The 20,810-nt window shown below is 44.2% G+C and overlaps 1 protein-coding gene across 4 annotated transcripts in view; it reads right to left on the bottom strand.

Moving 5' to 3' along the window:
• Positions 1–20,810, bottom strand: part of LRRC56 (leucine rich repeat containing 56) — a 119,708-nt gene that overhangs the window by 84,002 nt on the left and 14,896 nt on the right. For all 4 annotated transcript variants that reach the window (XM_050952863.1, XM_050952864.1, XM_050952862.1 and 1 more), the window contains one exon: positions 15,715–15,881. In XM_050952863.1, coding sequence (XP_050808820.1) covers positions 15,715–15,870 — 156 coding nt within the window. In that variant the 5' untranslated portion in view covers positions 15,871–15,881. The remainder of the gene's footprint in view (positions 1–15,714; positions 15,882–20,810) is intronic.

Raw genomic sequence — 20,810 nt, 5'->3', positions numbered from 1 at the left:
TCATACTGAACACTCACCAGTTTCTCTCCTTTTTAGGCTTGCCCATAACATGAGAACATGGAGACACTCAACAAAATTAAAAGGGAGAAAATTTAGAATAAAATGAAATGCTAAGAGCCTGTCAGTGCTCACTGGCAGAGGGCTCACTATACTGTAATTCATATCAGACCTGACACACACTGTCATAATTTGTATAGTTACAGGTTTCAGAGTGGTAGCCTGGTTTGTTTGTATCAGTAAAAACAACAAGGAGTCCTTGCGGCACCTTAGAGACTAACAATTTTATTGGGGCATCAGCTTTTGTCGGCTAGAACCCACTTCATTAGATGCATGAAGTGAAAAATACAGGAGCAGGTATAAATACATGAAAGGATGGGGGTTGCTTTACCAAGTGTGAGGTAAAGCAACCCCCATCCATTCACGTATTTATACCTGCTCCTGTATTTTTCACTTGGTGCATCTGAAAAAATGGGCTGTAGCCCACAAAAGCTTATGCCCAAATAAAACTTAGTCTCTAAGGTGCCACAACAACTCCTCGTTGTTTTTGTTGTCATAATATGTGTCCAAAAAGTATCTTCTAAGGTATCATATGTAAACTGGTGATACACTGGGCAAGAATATCAATGCATGATGTGGATAAAGAATAAAATATGCACGTTGGAAATATATTCTTAAAATGTGTTTAGGAGACAATGCATAAATCGAGCCTGCCCTAGACAAAGGAAAGTTGTTTCAGCTGTTTGCCTGTGTCTCCAATGTAAATTGAGCAAGGTGAGGCCAGAGACACTGGAAGTACAATTACATCTAAAGTAAACAAAGTGATTAAGCCAATTGAAAAAAAAGTTGACGAAAGGATGAGGAAGACAGCATGGCGTCTACAACCCAGCAGGAAGAGGAACTTGGTCTGGGTTTACTTTTCAAAGATTTTTTTCAAAATCTTACTGGACTATGAAAAGAAAGGAAGAGAACCCTTTAGTTATTCATCGCTGGGGTACACAGGGAACAGAACCCTCTAAGCAAGTGAATGGGTGATCTTCCTGGCCTGACGGGTAGGAGCTGCTGTAAGTGAGAAACTGTTTAAGAAAAAAATATAGCTTGCTGTCATGGAATATAGGGGAGTCAGGGCCCTGCACCCCCCCACTTCCTGCCATTTACCGTGACTCTCAGCCAGCCAGAAAAACAGAAGATTTATTAGACGACAAGAATACAGTCCAAAACTGAGCTGTAGGTACAGACAACAGGACCCCTCAGTCAGGTCCATCTTGGGGGACAGGGAACCCAGTCCCCGGTGCTGGGTCTCCCTTCGTTTCCCCAGCCAGCTCCAAACTGAATCCCCCTCCAGCCCCAACTCTGGCCTCTGTCTCTTTCCCAGGCAAGGAGGCCACCTGATTTCTTTGTTCTCCAACACCTTCAGTTGGCACCCTGCAGGGCGCGATTTGCCAGGAGACAGTGTGTCAGCCATTCTCTGTGCAGACAGCTCACACTGGCCCTCTAGGGCTCTGCAACAATCACGCACCCTTATCCCACCACCTAGATACTTAAGAAATGCATAGAGGAAAACTGAGGCACCCATACAGTATTCAGAGGAAATATTAAGAACATTCCCACTTTGTCAAACTTGCTAAAGTTAAGATTTAGGTACTGGATGGAAAGCATGTGTTTTTTGTTTGTTTGTAACCATTTTCTGTTTCTCTTACCTCTGCTTAGTATCACTTAAATGTTTATTCTTTATTAATAAACTTATTTATAATTTTACTATAAACCATCTTAGTGCTGTTATACTGAAATAAATGTGAGTCCTCCATTAAACCAATTGACTGTATACACCACTGAATTCTGGAGGAAACTACAATCCACTGGTGATCTTCCAGAAAACACCACCCTAGTCACTATGGATGTAGAAACAATGAGGAGTCCTTGTGGCACCTTAGAGACTAACAAAAAAGCTCTCTACACCAACATTCCACACAAAGATGGACTACAAGCCATCAGGAACAGTATCCTCGATAATGTCATGGCAAACCTGGTGGCTGAACTTTGACTTTGTCCTCACCCACAGCTATTTCAGATTTGGGGATGATTTATATCTTCAAGGTCAGCAGCACTTCTATGGCCCCACAGTATGACAATATTTTTATGGCTGACTTAGAACAACACTTCCTCAGCTCTCGTCCCCTAGCTCCCTTGCTCTACTTGCACTACATTGATGACATCATCATCTGGACCCATGGGAAGGAGTCCCTTGAGGAATTCCACCAAGATTTCAACAATTTCCACCCCACCATCAACTTCAGCCTGGACCAGTCTACGTAAGAGATCCACTCCCTGGACACTACAGTGCAAATAAGCAATGGTAACAAACACCACCGGAAACCTACTGACTGCTATACTTATCTACATGCCCCCAGCTTTCACCCAGACCACTTTACCAGGAGCAGTGCCAGGGTTTTTGGAGCCCTAGGCGGGTGTCCTTCCGTGCTCCCAGTCATTGGCGGCAACTCTGCGGCGGGGGGGGGAGTGTCCTTCCATGGCTCCCGGTCTTCGGGGCACTTTGGTGGCGGGTCCCAGAGTGAGTGAAGGACCCGCCGCAGAATTGCCACCGAAGACCCAGAGCGCGGAATGACCTCCCGCCACCGAATTGCCACCAAGGGTGGCAAAATGCCACCCCCCCCCAAATCCCAGCACCCAAGGCGACCGCCTACGTCGCCTAAATGGAAGCGCCGGCCCTGCACATCACACAATCCATTGTCTACAGCTAAGCTCTAAGATACAACCACATTTGCTCCTATCCCTCAGACAGAGACAAACACCCACAGAATCTCTATCAAGTGTTCTTAAAACTACACTACCCAGCTGGTGAAGTGAAGAAACAGATTGACAGAGCCAAAAGGGTACCCAGAAGTCACCTACCACAGGGCAGGCCCCACAAAGAAAGTAACAGAATGCCAGTAGCCGTCACCTACAGCCCCCAACTAAAACCTCTCCAGCGCATCATGAAGGATCTACAACCTATCCTGAAGGACAATCCCTCACTCTCACAGACTCTGGGACACAGGCCACTCCTCGCTTACAGACAGCCCCCCACTCTGAAGCAAATATTCACCAGCAACTACACACCACACAACAAAAACACTAACCCAGAAATGAATCCCTGCAACAAACCCCGTTGCCAACTCTGTCCACATATCTATTCAAGGGACACCGTCATAGAACCTAACCACATCAGCCACACCATCAGGGGCTCATTCACTTGCACATCTACCAATGTGATATATGCCATCATGTGCCAGCAATACCTCTCTGAAATGTACATTGGCCAAACTGGACAGTCGTTACACAAAAGAATAAATGGACACAAATCAGACATCAAGAATTGTAACATTTAAAAACCAGTAGGAGAGCACTTCAATCTCCCTGGACACTCCGACTTAAAAGTAGCAATTCTTCAACAAAAAAACTTCAAAAAACCACCTTCCCAAGAAACTGCAGAGCTGGAATTAATTTGCAAACTGGATACCATCAAATTAGGCCTGAATAAAGACTGGGAGTGGCTGTGTCACCACAAAAAGTAATTTCCCCTCTGTTGACATTCACACCTTCTTGTCAACTGTTGCGAATGGGAAGAGTGACCAAATGAGAGGAAGAAAATATCGGGACACATGAGGGCGAGGGGCGGGTCGCCGGTGGAGCCAAAAAAAAAAAAAGCAGAGTGCTGCAAAATATCGTGACAAATTGCATCACAACCAAATATTGGTCGGGACAGTCCCAATTTTATTGGGATGTCTGGTCACCCTAGGAATGGGTGACATCCACTGTGATTGAATTGGCCTCATTAACACAGCAAAAAGTAAATTTTCCCTCTGTTTATATTCACCCCTTCTTGTCAACTGTTGAGAATAGGCCACTTCCACCTTGACTGAATTGGCCTCATTAGCACTGACCCCTCACTTGGTAAGGCAACTCCCATCTTTTCATGTGTTGTAATATATATACAGCTTACTGTATTTTTCACTCCATGCATCTGATGAAGTGGGTTTTCGCCCACGAAAGCTTATGCCCAAATAAATTTGTTAGTCTCCAAGGTGCCACAAGGACTCCTCATTGTTTTTCCTGATACAGACTAACACGGCTACCACTCTGAAGCCTGACTGTATACTGTTTCTCCAGAGGAAGTGAACTTAGTAATTTCTGTGAGTGCTCAGTGAGAGATACTGGAGAGTACAGAGAGACATCTCTGAGGAACTCAGGAACTTGGGTTTGCTGATTACTACTTGCAAAGCAAGGTTTAGACTGGCAGTCTTGAGGAGTTTGCAGGGGACCTGGACAGACTAAAGTGGCAGGAAGCTGACACAGTGTAATCTCTAGCAAAGATCACTCTTGATAAGGCAGAAGGGTAACACAATGGCTTATAGTTCTGGGCTGCCTTGAGGAGAGCATTACAACACAGTATACAGACAACCTGTGGAATTTACTGCTATAAATACAGTGTAAATATAATAAGTAAAGCTCAAGCACTATGGGCAAGATCTAAGCTGGGGCAGAAAAATGTTTGGGGCAGATGAAAGTGGACAGTAGGGTAAAACTGGATCTAAGTCATTTTTGTACCTCTTTGTTCTTCGGGCCAGCCAGGGGCCGAAACAGTTTTTGGCATAAATTAGAGATGTCTCAGGGCTACTCAAAGTTATGGCTGTCCACAGCTCTAACGGCAGGCGAGGCTCCAGGCCCCAGCAAGCCAAGTGCATGCTCAGGGTGGCAAGCCGCGAGGGGTGCTCTGCCAACACCGCGAGGGCGGCAGGCAGGCTGCTTTCGGCAGCTTGCCTGCGGAGGGTCCAACTGGTCTCGCGGCTTCGGTGTACCTCCCGCAGCAGGAGGTCCACCAAAGCTGCGGGACCAGCAGACCCTCCGCAGGCAAGCCGCCGAAAGCAGCCTGCCTGCCGTGCTTGGGGCGGCAAAATGCCTAGAGCCACCCCTGTCTAACGGACATTTTGGTAGGTAGGAATTGCTGGAGCACAGAGTCACTCTTGCCATACCTCTTTTCTCCAGTATTGTCTACTGTGCCAGGAGCCAGAAAGGGAAAGGGCATAAAGCTAGATATGCAGGCTCTATGCCCCCTCAGGATCCCTTTACACCAGAGGAATCTTCAGTTGTTTTCAGTTGCTTTGTCCCAGCCAAAGCAAGCAGAAAGGGGTGACAACCTGGTCTAACAGCTGATTTTGAAAGATGGCTGGATGAATTCATGATCACTGTGAGAAAAGATAAATTTAAAGAATCAAAATTCGTGCCTCAGGGGATAAAATGATCATCTGTTTATATCAGGAAACAATTCCCCATCCCACACCCACATAAAGCACTGCACAAAAAAACTAGGTATTTTATGGGCAGAGGAGGTTACTTTCTTAAGAATCAGATATTAATCCCTTTCTGATGTGGGATGCTTAATTACATGACCCAATTGTCTGGTCCAGCCGAGCAAACCCAATGGGCTGCCCTAAGTTTTCTATACAACAGAGGTTAAACAAATGAATTTCTGAGCATGTACTATTTATTTATGAGGAGAGATTTCTGTGAAAAGTACTTTGCAATTCCTTGAGTACTGATGTATTGTCAGTATAACAGAGACGCATAAAGTTCACGTGACATCTCTGTGCCTCCCTAAAGAACAAACGTCTCAAAGCATTTTCCCATGTGAAACTGTAGGGACAATTAGTAATCTAAACCGCCAGTATTTTTAGCAAAATACTCCATGGTGTCTTATGCACCACTCCTATCACCAGAAGGGGCTGACAGGGATTTAATGGTAAAGTTTGCACTAGTTTAGAAAGCTATTCTTCCTAATGACAAGTAAAGGCAATAAATATTTAACAGAGTTCTGAGTTAAAATAAAATAAAAGTTTTCTGATCTGGCAGCGCTTCTCATCTGCCAGAACAGTCACCTGGGAATGCTAGGAAATTAGATTCTAGTCCCTCTTGAAACCTCTCTATATAAATTCCTTAACTGCAAGTAACATTTGTTTAATACTAGTGCATACAACTAATGTTTTCGTTATTCCTCAGATTTTTTATGTACTCCTCTACAAGCAGAGATGCTATACAAAGCCTTGAAGAACAAGTTGTGTACAGTTGTCACAGAAGCTTTTCCAAGCTGTACATTTGTTCTGCCGGTTCTGCTTAATTTGACAAATTTAGGAATTCCTTAGTAATGAGCTTATTTTCTGACTAAATACATACCCGTATGCAAATACTGGAGTCATGTCCATTCATGTTTTTTGCTTTTCACAGATATTCTAAGCTCATGTTTCCAACTGTAGCTTAAACTCCCCCACAAAAAAATGTTAACATTGCTATAAGGCTAATAATTAATTCCTCTTAAAATTAAAAATTTACTAGAACTTTATAATTGAGAATTTACACAATACAAAGTCAGGAAATTCTCAGTTAAGGTTCCATTATGAACCTTTCTTCTGTCCGCCATATGCCCCCCATGTATAGGCTGGAAACACCCAGCATTGCTACACTAACTTTCATTCTGCCACCTTGTGCATATGCATTACCTACTCTCCCTTCCAGCTGATGCTGGGCCTCCAACATATAATCAAGCGTGTGGATGGAAGGAAGATGGGTGGGAATGGAGCGTTTCCTGGTCTTTATGTGGAGAGTAGGAGAGGGTACTGGTGGCAGAGTTTAAGATGAGGATGGAACCTGCAGGATTGGCGCTTAAATGCTTAACTACTCAACAGCATATTTTCCATGCTGAGTTGCTGAGAACCTTCAATGACCCTGACTAAAAGAAATTTACAGCACTCAGGACCTTTCAAGAGGTGCTGAGCATCTCCCAATATCAGTTCTTATATTTTCTGTAATAAATTCTCAGTTGTAATTGTATACAACAACATTCAAGGTTTTTGCCAGAATGGGTGAGGAAGAGATATAAAAATGTATCCGTTTTTGTTTTTAATTTGTTTTAAAGATTCTCCCTCTCCTCATGGGTAGATACACCAAAAGATATACCAAAAGATCTACTTGTTATGCAATGATTCTTGACCTTGTTTACCTACCAAATAGTTAAGGCTACAGTGATACAACATTGAGGCAACAAACTCACATGATATGACATGATAAGAATTTTTAATTTGTTATTATGGTATATTAGCTAAGCAGACATGACTGTGTAAAATCAAAATCTAATTAATGAACAAAATGATCAAGATTTTTGTCAGGATGTTTTCAGTATGCAACGTCAGATGTTTAAACAGCAGGATAAACACTCTATTACAACAGATGCAAGCTTTCACTATACTTTCTAATAGTATTAAAAATTAGGTAAAAATGCATAAAAGAAAAGACAGACTAAATGGGGTCTTGGCGCAGAGATTCCTTAACATCCATAGTGAGCTACACTAGCGCAGAGAGTCATAAAATCCCAGTGAAACTAATTCCCCCTCTCTCTTTCTTCTAGACCTTTACCACATTTGTAATCGTTCATCAAGATTTTGCATTTGTTTGCTCCATCTGTGGCTTTCTTGTCAAATTTATTTTGTTTTCACCTCAGAGGCAAACTTTCAGCCAAGCAAAAAAAGGAAAGGAAAGTATTTAGTCAGTTCAGTAAGAATCCAATCTGTAGATGCAGGACCCTCCGATATATTCTTTTCTCCCAAGAGAATGAGCATATAGCACATGAAATACATCCCAACCTCTCTACAGCAATGGAAGTAACAACCACGTCTGAATATGTGTATATCACTTTGCAGAGCAAAACACTGCTGCAATTTATCAGGCAAGGTAATGGAGCAAGATCAATAAAAATCAAGACAAGCAAAATGTTTCCTTTCGGCTGTAGAGATCACACACACAAACCTTGACAGCATCAGAAATTCAGAACTAGAAGTTGTGATGGAATCCCTGTACGGTGCAGCCTGGGACCAGGATGCAGCCTGGGACTGTGCCCCCTGAACTCTCCCAGCCTAGACTGTCTCTCACAATGCCTTGCTAGTGAACAGCAGCAACCCCTCCAGGAGTTGTGATCACTCAGCACAACAGCATGTGGAGCCCCACACCCAGCTAGATTGCATGATTGCTTCCAGACCCACCCATGAATCACACAGAGAAAGGCACCAGCCAAATCCCCCCATCGTTCAGCACTGGACTCCAGGAATATACTGTCTTGCACTGCTCAGGATGGGCAGTGCAAATTTATTAATTAGTTCACCACTTCAACAATGGAAAATGGACATACACCAGCCTTTGCCAACCTGAGTAGATTTGCCCACCACTTTATCTTTACCAGTGAGTACATATAAACAATTAAACAAATGTATTGACTATAAAAGGTAGATTTTAAGTGATATTAAGTGATAGGCAAAAAGTCAGAGTGGTTACCAAAAGAAAAGAAAATATAAGCACGCAGTCTAAACTCTCAACCCTATTAGACTAGGCAACATCTAAATTAAGCAGTTTTTCTCATTCCACTGGATATTGCAGTCCTTAATATACAGGTTTGTTCCTTAAACCTGGGCCAATCTCCTCTGCTGGAGTCTTGTCTTCTTCTCAGTGTCTTAGGGCTAGTCTACACTGGCACCGCTAAAGCACTGCCACGGCTTTAACATGCCTTGTGGTCGCGACATAGCACAAGGAGAGATCTCTCTCAGTGCTCTAAAAAACCCCCACCTCAATGAGAAGCATAGCTACCAGCGCTGGGAGTGCGGCTCTCAGTGCTGGGGCATTGTTTATACTGGCGCTGAAACTTGCTGCACTCAGGGGGGTGTTTTTTCACACCCCTGAGCAAGGAAGTTGCAGCGCTGTAAATTGCCAGTGTAGACAAGCCCTTAGTTGCTTGCAGCGAAGGTGGGGGAAGGAGATGGGCCCAGTATGTATCCACTCTGTCTGTTTTATACCCTCAGTCCATGTGCTCGGGGAGCACAAATCCAGGCATGTCTGGGGGCATTGCTGAGTCTCTCCAAGCAAGGTCGAGCAATTCCCCTGGTGTGGCCTCATGCAGGTGAGTTATTGCATTGTAGCTCCCTTGCTGTTTGACACCCCACCTGGGCATTGGTTACTTTCCTTGCTGTTGCCTCTGGGGAGCTAAAGTCTGGCTGATTCCCCAACTTACAGCATATTTTAGTGACCACCATACAACACAATTCTCATAACTTATGTGCATTAATGATACACATATATGGATAGAGAAATGACTTTCAGCAGATCATAACCTTTCCCCTGATACCTTACAAGGGATACTTTCTATGTAAGATCACGATTATATGACAATGAGGAATATGGGGGTTATAGTACGCTCCCTCAAAGTATAGAATGTCACAGAAAAGATTATTTTTAATAATATGAAATATCTGGAAGAGCATTTGACTTTCTAAAATGGACTTAATCTGCCAAGGGAGAGCTGATTCTTCCTGACACCCACATAAGGTTTGTCTCTCAAAATTGAATGTCAAACTAGTGATTCAAGCCAGGTGCAACCATTACTTTCAATACAGAACCAAACCAAATGGGAAGTCTGCGGTACGGACCTGACAAACTTAGGGCTTGCCTACACTTGAAACTTCAAAGCGCTGCCGTGGCAGCGTTTTGAAGTGCGAGTGTGGTCGCAGCACAAGCGCTGGGAGAGAGCTCCATTGCTGTAGAGAGGTTGGGATGTATTTCATGTGCTATATGCTCTCCCAGCGCTGCACGTACTCCAGCTCCTCATGGGGATTAGCTTGCAGCACTGGGAGCCGTGCTCCCAGCGCTGTGTAACTGTTTACACTGGCACTTTACAGCGCTGTATCCTGCAGCGCTCTGGGGGGTGTTTTTTTCACACCACTGAGCGAGAAAGTTGCAGCGCTGTAAAGTGCCAGTGTAGCCAAGGCCTAAGCATTACACTTTGAGTATTTTCCTCACAGTTAAGCAGTTTGGGCCAAATTCTTTCCATCCGTAAGAAAAAAAAAAAAAACCTTTCAAAGGGGCAAAACAACAGAAATATTGCACCACTTTGAGAGTCTTTAGCAACAGAGCCTCTTCACCAATCCTTAATCTGAAATCTTCACTGGGGGATTTCACACAGAGAGAACACTAATAAAAAGAATCAAACTATACCACGAAGGTAACACCAATATTTCCTTAAACCAACCGTGCCTCCATAAAACAAGAATCAGATGCAAGAGTGGAACACCCTGTAGAGCTATAAACCAAGAAGTAAAGCCTGAGCCTGCAACATGTTTTGTGCAGCTGGATCCCTGTGCCTGCATGGAGCATCACAGATTTCAGTGGGGGCTTACACAATGCTTCACGGGGTGTGTGTGTGCGGGGCGGGGGGGGCGGAGGGAGAGGGAATAAGGCTCCTGATCCTGCAACTTCCTGAGTCTGTACAAAGACCCATTGGTGGAGCTCAGTGCAGGCGCAGAGGTCTGCCCACACGCAACAGTTTGAAAGATCAGGTCCTAAGCGTGTTCTTACATGAATGAAAAATACATCTGGCTTTAGTGTGTGTGTGAGAATTTTATTTTAATTTCACTCTTGTATTCAATTTTTTTTTTTGGAAGACTGCAGAGATTATAACACAGAAATAACACCCAAAAAGAAAGATACTGTAAATATGCTTTTAAAAATAAAACAAAGCCTTTCACACATCTTGATAATTAATGGCATGTGGTTGTTTTAAAAGCTTCTCACATGAAGATTTGTTTCAGATTAAGTGTTTGAGCAGTGGCTCTATTTTTACATTTGAAAAAGCTGAGGAAGTGACTTTATGGAAGCAGCTGTTTCAACTTGATTAACATAAAGGTCAAAGAATAGATAACTTAGATATATTATTAAAACAAGCTGTAAACATTGTTAATGTTTCCTTGACAATGTCATATAATTTTTCCTTTGAAGAGGAAGTGTGTTCCAATAATGCCAACACAAAAGTCAGGTTCCAGGGCAAATAAGTGACCATATACAGTAGAAATCAGATAGACAAAACACATTCATTTAATACTTGTTCTGATAAGTGGGCTTCCCTATCAATATGAAAACATGCAACCTTGAAGTACTTGGACCTGATCCAATCCACTAGGGTGTGGACACAAAGTAAACTGCTTTAGCTTCACTGAAAAAAAGGAAAAAAAGAATGAGGAGTACTTGTGGCACCTTAGAGACTAACAAATGTATTTAGGCATAAGCTTTCATGGGCTAAAACCCACTTCACTGGATGCATGCAGTACAAAATACAGTAGGAAGATATATATACACAGAGAACATGAAAAAAAGGATGTTGCCACAACATCCGTTTTTTCATGTTCTCTGTGTATATACACGTCTACCTCGATATAACGCTGTTCTCGGGAGCCAAAAAAATATTACCACTTATAGGTGAAACGGATATATTGATCTTGCGCTGATCCACCAGAATGCATACGCCACCCCCCGGGCACTGCTTTGCCGCATTATATTCGAATTCGTGTTATATCGGGTCGTGTTATATCGAGGTAGAGGTGTGTATCTTCCTACTGTATTTTCCACTGTATGCATCTGATGAAGTGGGTTTTAGCCCACGAAGGCTTATGCCCAAATACATTTGTTAGTCTCTAAGGTGCCAAAAATACTCCTCGTTCTTTTTGCTGCTACAGACTAAAATGGCTGCCACTCTGAAACCTGAAAAAAAGGAAGAGATTCATATTTGTAGGAGGATCTAACTGGCTGTTAATACAAAAAATAAAGTGTATAATGAAATTTCAGTTGCTAGGGATGATGGTAACATTAAAGCTTTTCTCACAATAGTTTATTATTTAATAAAAAGCAATAAGGCTTTGGAAAGAGAAGGGATACATGCTGGCTGAAGTAATGTCTTAAAACCTTATCCAAAACCCACTGAAGTCCATAGGTATCTTTTCATTGACTTCAGTGGGTTTGGATAAGGCTCCCTAAGAAAGCAAAAGGCTACTTTAGAGAGACAAGGTGAGTCAGGCAATATCTTTTATTGGACCAACTTCTGTTGGTGAGAGACACAAGTTTTTGAACTACACAGCTTCTCCTCAGGTCTGGGAAAGGTACTTAGAGTGTCACCGCAAAATGCAAGGTGGAACAGATCATTTACCATAAGTAGTTAGCACATATTCTAAGGCCTGGTCTACACTGGAGGGCAGGGGGCGTCGATGTAAGATACGCAACTTCAGCTACAGGAATACCGTAGCTGAAGTCAACGTATCTTATTCCGACTTACCTCCCGTCCTCACAGCACAAGATCGACGGCCGCGGCTCTCCCGTCGATTCTGCTACCGCTGCTCGCTCTGGTGGAGTTCTGGAGTCGACGGGGGCATGTTCCATAAGTCAATCGCTACCCGTCTGGACGTACCCTAAGGGACCATTCAAGGTGAAGAACTCTGTGTAGCTCTGATGCTTGTCTCTCTCACCAACAGAAATTGGTCCAATAAAATAAATTACCTCACCCACCTTGATTCTCTAATATCCTGGGACTGACCTGGCTACAACAGCACTGCATAAAATTCTGGACACTTTTTAGTCCACACCATCTATCTATCTATCTATATAAAAAAAAACTTATATATGCCACAGCGGCCAGAGCCCCGGGCCCTTTAAATCACTGCAGGAGCCCTGCCACCGCTACTCCAGTCCTAGCCCGAGCCCTGCCGCCCGCAGGGCTCCCGCGGTGATTTAAAGGGCCTGGAGCTCCGCGACGGCCAGAGCCCCAGGCCCTTTAATTCGCCCCTCAGCCCCAGGGCTCCCAGCGCCTCTGCAGTGGGTAGCTCTGGAGTAATTTAAAGTTCCTGGGGCTCTTTTAAATCTTGAAAGGCCACGTCTCTTCCGGTTGAGGCCACACCCAACTCAGGACTCCAGCATATCAGTAAGTCCTTTAAGTTACTTTCACCCCTGGGAACAACAGGATTCACCTCTTACCCCAGAGAGGTGGTGGCAGCGGAGGTGCCCCTCACTACTTACAGCAGATGGGTGGATCTGTATAGGTGGCCAGGTCCACTGCACTTCTTCACCGCTCAGAGCTATTGACAGAAGCTGTCTGCAAACTCAAGCAAACATCACTGTATTGATTACACTCAGGTCACATGTTCAATCTTCTCTTCCCAACTGTGAGGGCTACAAAATTGCTTTTGCTTTCTTAAAATGAAAGCTTAGAACCTGAGGTAATCACGTGACTCTAGGAGCTACTGTATACAGCCAGTAGCAGAGTGCTTGCACTGTACTTTGTAGAGCAGAATGCAGAAGAGCACTTAAACTTACCAGAGTTAGAGTTCTGTTCTTCCTAGAGCTATGACTGATTTCTCATTTGGCTTTTTAGTTGTCATCAACTTACCCTTCCACAAATCTGGAGTTGAGGTCCAGTGGGTCTAGGCAGTTCACAGATGCAATGACCATATTCCCACCACTCCCCTGGCCTGTCCAAAACACAACCTCAGCCCCATCACTCTTGTACAAAGTTCTGCCATGAAACTCAGCTTTGTGACACGCAGAAAGGTGCAGTCTTTATTGCAACTTCTCTGTTGCTTAGCTCTCCACACCGCAGCATTTCTCAGCTTCTCAGAACCCCAAAGGTTTCTGTTCTTCACTACTACTCAGTAAATACAATATACTGTGTGTGATGGGTTGGATCACAGAACCCCCCTTGAGAGCTGCCATCCAATGTGCCAAGACAACTTCTGCCCCTGCTTTCCTGCCCCGTCAGCTTAGGACTTCAGTACTCTGCCTGGTTTGAGCCAGCCTTGCTAGCCTGCTGCAAACCCTGGTATGAATCACATCCCCTAACAGCTGTAGGTTTACCTAAAGGCAGCTAACAGAGGTGTTCCTGTCTTTAACACTCAGATGCCCAACTCCCAATGGGGTCTAAACCCAAACAAATCCATTTTACCCTGTATAAAGCTTATGGAGGGTAAACTCAAATTGTTTACCCTCTATAACACTGATAGACTCATAGACTCATAGAGAGATATGCACAACTGTTTGCCCACCCAGGTATTAAACATACTCTGGGTTAATTAATAAGTAAAAAGTAATTTTATTAAATATGGAAAGTAGGATTTAAGTGGTTTCAAGTAGTAACAGACAAAACAAAGTGAATTACCAAGCAAAATAAAATAAAACACGCCAGTCTATGTCTAATACAGTAAGAAACTGAATACAGATAAGATCCTCACCAGTTCCAGACTGCTTCCTTTTACAGATTAATCTCCTTTTAGTCTAGGTCCAGCAACCACTCACGCCCCATACAGTCACTGTCCTTTGTTCCAGTTTCTTTCAGATATCTTTGGGGGTGGAGAGGCTCTCTCTTTAGCCAGCTGAAGACAAAATGGAGGGTCTCCTTTGGGCTTAAATAGACGTTCTCTTGACCCCCTCCTCCCTCCTATGCAAAGTCCAGCTACAAAATGAAGTATTGGAGTCACCCAGGCAAGTCACATGTCCATGCATGACTGAGGCCACGTCCAGACTACCCGCCGTATCGGCGGGTTAAAATCGATTGCTCGGGGATCGATATATCGCGTCTCATCTAGACGTGATATATCGATCCCCGAGCACGCTTATATCGATTCCGGAACTCCATCAACCCCAACGGAGTTCCGGAATCGACACGGAGAGCCGCGAACATCAATCCCACACGGTGTGGATGGGTGAGTAATCCGATCTTAGATATTCGACTTCAGCTACGTTATTCACGTAGCTGAAGTTGCGTATCTAAGATCGATTTCCTCCCCCCTAGTGTGGACCAGCCCGGAGTTCCTTATCAGTCAATCCACATTCCTGGGAAACTCCAGATGTGGATTGTTGTCTCCAAGTTCATTGTTGGCTTAAGTGTTTCTTGATGGGGCACTTACTGAGAATAGTCTTTTCTCTGGAAGCTGACCAACTGCTTCACTACAGCCTACTTTGAATCAAACAAGTATGCAGCCAATATTAATAACTTCAAATACAAAAATGATAACATGCATACAAATAGGATTAATAGATCATGACCTTTACAGAGATATGTCACATGGCACATGTAACAAAACACATTCTAGTTATGTCTATATATATAGACATATATAGACATAACTAGAATATGTTTTATATATTCCATAAAGCCTTATGGGTGGCACCGTCACACTGTGAAATAAAGGGTTTCTTCACAATAGATTTCAACGCATCATTCTCTTACAAGAGGCTGCACCAAGATCATTTTCCCTTGTCAAAAAGCATAATGGCTTTCAATTATGCTTTGAGAGAAGTAGAAAACTATAGGCACTTTGATAAATATAGAAAGTACTTAAAATACTTTCAGTACTTTATAATTGGCTCTCAAGACTAACATATAGGCAAGTGAGAGTGGCGTTTGGATGATTTTACTCTATTCAGGAATAAAAAATAAATTAATTACGTTTCCAATTTCCACCACACAGTCCGTGTAGAAATCCCTCTTCTGATGTTCTGATAGAACTCAATGAACTTTAGAAAGAATTAATTAGATTTGGTTTGAATTATGATTATGCTACATGCATTATTTTATGCCTGCCTCACTAGGTCAATAACAAACATGGAAGGAACTACATGGGTCATATTTATATATGAAACAGACAAATGTATATGTTAAATGATCTTAAGACAGAGGTCACTTTACATGAAATTCTAATTGTCAGCTATTCCAATCTTGATTAAAGTTGCTAACAAGCAAGGATAATGTGACTATATGCTAGTGTGCTCCTCGCAGCTGCATTACAAAAACAAGAGGCCACTCACCAGTTTACTGGGGGAAAGGTATTCATCCATAAGTAGCTCTCCATCATCTTTAACCAATGGGCTAGGATTCAGGAGACCTTGCCACCTCAAATCAGTCACCCGGACTGTGGCTGAACCTGGATGGAAGACTCTGCCAAGGTTCCAGTTTAGTTCCATTTCGATATGGCCTAAGCAATAAAACAAGAACAAGAACTAGTTTTCTTTTTCAGTATTTACTACATTCTCTTAGCAAAGATTAATTTGACTTATCTTGAGAGTTGGCAGGATTTCTACAAGGCACTATAAATGATGAAAAACAAACAGAAATTAAACTGATACAGAATATGATACCCAAGCAACTTCAACCTCATTCCATTACACACATTGAATCTATTTCCCCCATGTTAAATATCTTGTCAAATTGTCTTAAATGGGCTATCTTGATTATCACTACAATTTTTTTTCTCCTGCAGACAACAGTTCATCTTAATTAATTAGCCTCTTAGAGTTGATTGGACAACTCCCACCTTTTCATGTTCTCTGTATGTATACATATCTCCTCACTATATGTTCTATTCTGTGCGCCCGATGAAGCGGGCTGTAGCCCACTAAAGCTTATGCTCAAATAAATTTGTTAGTCTCTAAGGTGTGTGGCCTGGTCTACACTACACGTTTAAACCAAATTTAGCAGCATTAAACCGATTTAACCCTGCACCCGTGCACACAAAGAGGCCCTTAATATTGATATAAATGGCTCTTTAAACCAGTTTCTGTAGTCCTCCCCGACGAGAGGAGTACTGCTCAAATCGGTATTGCTATGTCGGATTAGGGTTAGTGTGGCCGCAAATCGACGGTATTGGCCTCTAGGTGGTATCCCACAGTGCACCATTGTGACTGCTCTGGAAAGCAATCTGAACTCGGATGCACTGGCCAGGTAGACAGGAAAAGCCCTGCGAACTTTTGAATTTCATTTCCTGTTTGCCCAGCGTGGAGCTCTGATCAGCACAGGTGGCGATGCAGTTCCAAATCCAAAAAGAGCTCCAGCATGGACCGTACGGGAGATACTGGATCTGATCGCTGTATGGGGAGACAAATCTGTTCTATCAGAGCTCCGTTACAGAAGATGAAATGACAAAGCATTTGAAAAAATTTCCAGGCTATGATAGACAGAAGCCACAGCAGGGACTCAGCACAGTGCTGCATGACAAGCGCAACAGAAAGCCAAAGAATCAAATGGACGCTCGTGGAGGGAGGGAGGGGGGACTGAGGACTCCAGCTATCCCACAGTCCCCGCAGTCTCCGAAAAGCATTTGCATTCTTGGCTGAGCTCCCAATGTCTGAAGGGTCAAAAACATTGTCCAGGGTGGTTCAGGGTATATCTCGTCAATTTATCCCCCTCCCCCCCGTGAAAGAAAAGGGAAAAAAATCACTTCTCGCCTTTTTTCAATGTCACCGTATGTCTACTGCATGCTGCTGGTAGACGCGGTGCTGCGTCACTGAACAGCAGCATCCCCTCCCCTTCCTTTCCTGATGGCAGACAGTACAAAACAGTGGAAAACTGTCATCAGCCCGTGAGTGCCCCTGGCTGGCCTCAGTGAGGTCGGCCAGAGGCGCCTGGATAAAAATGGGAATGACTCCCCATCATTCCTGGCAGACGGTGCAAAATGGTGGGTAACCGTCCTCATCGCAGCAGTTGGAGCCTGAGCTCCATCGGCCCCCCCGCACCCTTTCATGTCTAAAGAAAAGATTCTGTACTCCCTGGACTATCATAGCAGCGGGCGGCTGCACTACTCTCCCCCTCACCCTTTAATGTCCTGCCTGGACTATCGTGGCAGCTGGAGGCTGCCTCCCCCTCATTTTATCTCGCTAAAAAGTCAGTGTTTCTTATTCCTGCATTCTTTATTACTTCATCACACAAATGGGGAGACACTGCCACGGTAGCCCAGGAGCAGTGTGGGAGGAGGGAAGCAATGGGTGGGGTTGTTGCAGGGGCACCCCCTAGAATCGCATGCAGCTCATCATTTCTGCGGGATCTCTGGGGCTCTGACCCGGAGCGGCTGTGCTCTCTGGCTGTCTAGTAGATTTGCCCCATATTCTAGGCAGGACTGACTCTTATTTTTAGACAAAACATAAAGAAGGGAATGACCTGGGAAGTCATTCCCATTTTTGTCCATGCGCCCCCGGCCGACCTCAGTGAGGCCAGCCAGGACCACCCATGACAGCAGCAGACGGTACAAAATGATTGATAAAGATCATCGCCACTTTCCAATTGCAAAAGGTACAAAATGATTGATAACCGTCATCTCATCGCCAATTTACAATGGCAGACAGTGCAATAGGGATGGTAACCATCTCTGTTACCCTGCTAGGGCAAATGAATGCTGCTGTGTAGCACTGCAGTACCGCCTCTGTCAGCAGCATCCAGTACACATACGGTGACAGTGACAAAAGGCAAAACAGGCTCCATGGTTACCATGCTATGGCATCTGCCAGGGCAATCCAGGGAAAACGGGCATGAAATGATTGTCTGCCGTTGCTTTCACGGAGGAAGGATTGAGTGATGACATTTACCCAGAATCACCTGCGACACTGTTTTTGCACCACCATGCATTTGGATCTCAACCCAGAATTCCAATGGGCGGGGGAGATTGCGGGAACTATGGGATAGCTACGGGATAACTACCCACAGTGCAACGCTCCAGAAATCGACGCTAACCTCGGTACATGGACGTATACCACCGAATTAATATGGTTAGTGTGGCCGCATGCACTTGACTTTATACAATCTGTTTTACAAAACTGATTTATGTAAAATCGGAATAATCCCACAGTGTAGACATACCTTGTGACAAAGTTCCGCCTCTACCTTGGTGGGTCCTGCACTTATTGGCAGAGTTTCTCACCTCAGTGATCTTCCCCACAGTCTGGGTCAGCTCCTCCTGTGTCTGATCAGGAGCTGGGAGGTTTGGGGGGAACCTGGGCCCGCCCCCTACTCCGGGTTCCAGCCCAGGGCCCTGTGGATTGCAGCTGTCTATAGTGCCTCCTGTAACAGCTGCATGATAGCTACAACTCCTTGGGCTACTTTCCCATGGCCATCTTCAAACACCTTCTTTATCCTCACCACAGGACCTTCCTCCTGGTGTCTGATAACGCTTGTACTCCTTAGTCCTCCAGTAGCACACCCTCTCACTCTCAGCTCCTTGTGCCTCTTGCTCCCAGCTCCTCACACACACTTCCTCTCCTCTGGCTCTCCCCCACCTGACTGGAGTGAGCTCCTCTTTAAACCCAGGTGCCCTGATTAGCCTGCCTTGATTGGCTGCAGGTGATCTAATCAGCCTGTCTGCCTTAATTGGTTCTAGCAAGTTCCTGATTACTCTAGTGCAGCCCCTGCTCTGGTCACTCAGGGAACAGAAAACTACTCACCCAGTGACCAGTATATTTGCCCTCTACCAGACTCCTGTACCCCACTGGCCTGGGTCTGTCACAGGTGCCACAAGTACTCTTATTCTGTATGTTCCATTTCTCTCTCCTCCTTTAGCCTATACTGATCTCCTCTCAGGTCCTGTCTTGCCATGACCAATTTAGACTGTAAACTTTTTGGGGGCAGGGACTTTGTCTTTTACTAGCTATATAAAACACTATGCTCTATACACAAATGTTCTTTAACAATAATAAACTTGGATATTCATGTGAAGGGTCTTCCCTCCCAGTCCTCCCATTACACTCATCTGCCTCCTCCAATAACAGCATAGCCCACTTCCCCCCGCCCCCGCCATCCCTGCACCTTACCCAACACCACTGAGGATTGTAAATGACACAGAAAAGAACTCATAGAAGCTCATACTGGCAGTGTAAATACCAAAACATATGTGATGCAGTAGGGACTGTCTGTGTGGGGAGTGGGAGAGCAGGGGAGGACTTTAGGGGATGGACGATGCCAGGGCCTGTAACCTGAGCTAGGTAAGGGAGGGGAAAGGTCAACACCTTTGCCCGGGAAGGGGACAAAGGAAGGGAGTGGCAGGAGGGAAGCAGTTTGAGTTTGGGCTTGGGGCTGTGTGGGCGGAATTCAGGGTATCCTAGCTAGAATCCAAGCACCCTGAAAGCCCAGAAGGACTCGGTGGAGGGGTCCTGACTGTGCCTGCAAGCTCTGCTGTAACCTGTGCTCCTGTTGTCCAATAAACCTTCTGTTTTACTGGCTGGCCGAGAGTCACCGTGGGTCCCAGGAAGAGAGGTGCAGGGCCGGACTCCCCCACACTACGTGACAACATACAATTACTTTTCTCCAGCTTCTTAAGCTTTAATCATGGACAAAACAGACTGCAGTATAGGATGTTCTGTACTATGTGAAACAGATATGAATTGTTAATGACTGCTCTTTGGATCAGTCAGAACATGTCGACTAGTTCCTACTGCTGGAAACTGTCTTTTTTTAATAAACAAAACAAATCAAACCTGTTTCAAGGGAGGAATAAGATAAAGTTTAAGGTGATAGGATTGAAGTAATTGTCTAAATTAATTCATACTGAACCAGACCATTATTTGGTTCCCAGATCTACTACTCTGGACAAAACTTATAGCAACTGATTTTGAAATATCAAAGTCAACAGAGTGCGTATATGTGTGCAGGCTTACAGATAACTCTTGTTCAGGTCATTTATCATTTTTCTGCATGAGTTCATTTGGGAGCATAGTGATTTTCTCGTTTCCCCCCCGAGTTGTTATTGAGGCATTTAGTGCACTGGAGGAGGTACACTACATATTGTGATAGGCATGCATAGGACCCATGGATCTTGAAAGGTGTATTGTGAGTGGTATTGATTATTGTAGCATTAGAAATATCGCTGCAGATTTTGTATCTGTTATTATGGCAGGTCTGGTGCCCCTTTGGATTAGTGTCCTACATTACATTCTCAGAAGCCAACTAGGGAAATGCGGTCTAGATGAATTCACTATAAGGTGGGTGCACAACTGGTTGAAAGACCATACTCAAACAATAGTTTATCAATGATTCACTGTCAGACTGGGAGGGTGTATCTACTGCAGTCCTGAAGGGGCAAGTCCTGGGTCCAATAGTATTCAATATTTTCATTAGTGACTTGAAAAATGGAGTGGAGAAT

This window comes from Gopherus flavomarginatus, chromosome 5 (genome assembly GCF_025201925.1).
Source record: "Gopherus flavomarginatus isolate rGopFla2 chromosome 5, rGopFla2.mat.asm, whole genome shotgun sequence".
Taxonomy (NCBI): domain Eukaryota; kingdom Metazoa; phylum Chordata; order Testudines; family Testudinidae; genus Gopherus; species Gopherus flavomarginatus.
The sequence above is the reverse complement of the archived record's forward strand: the minus strand, read 5'-3'. Positions and strand labels throughout refer to the sequence as shown.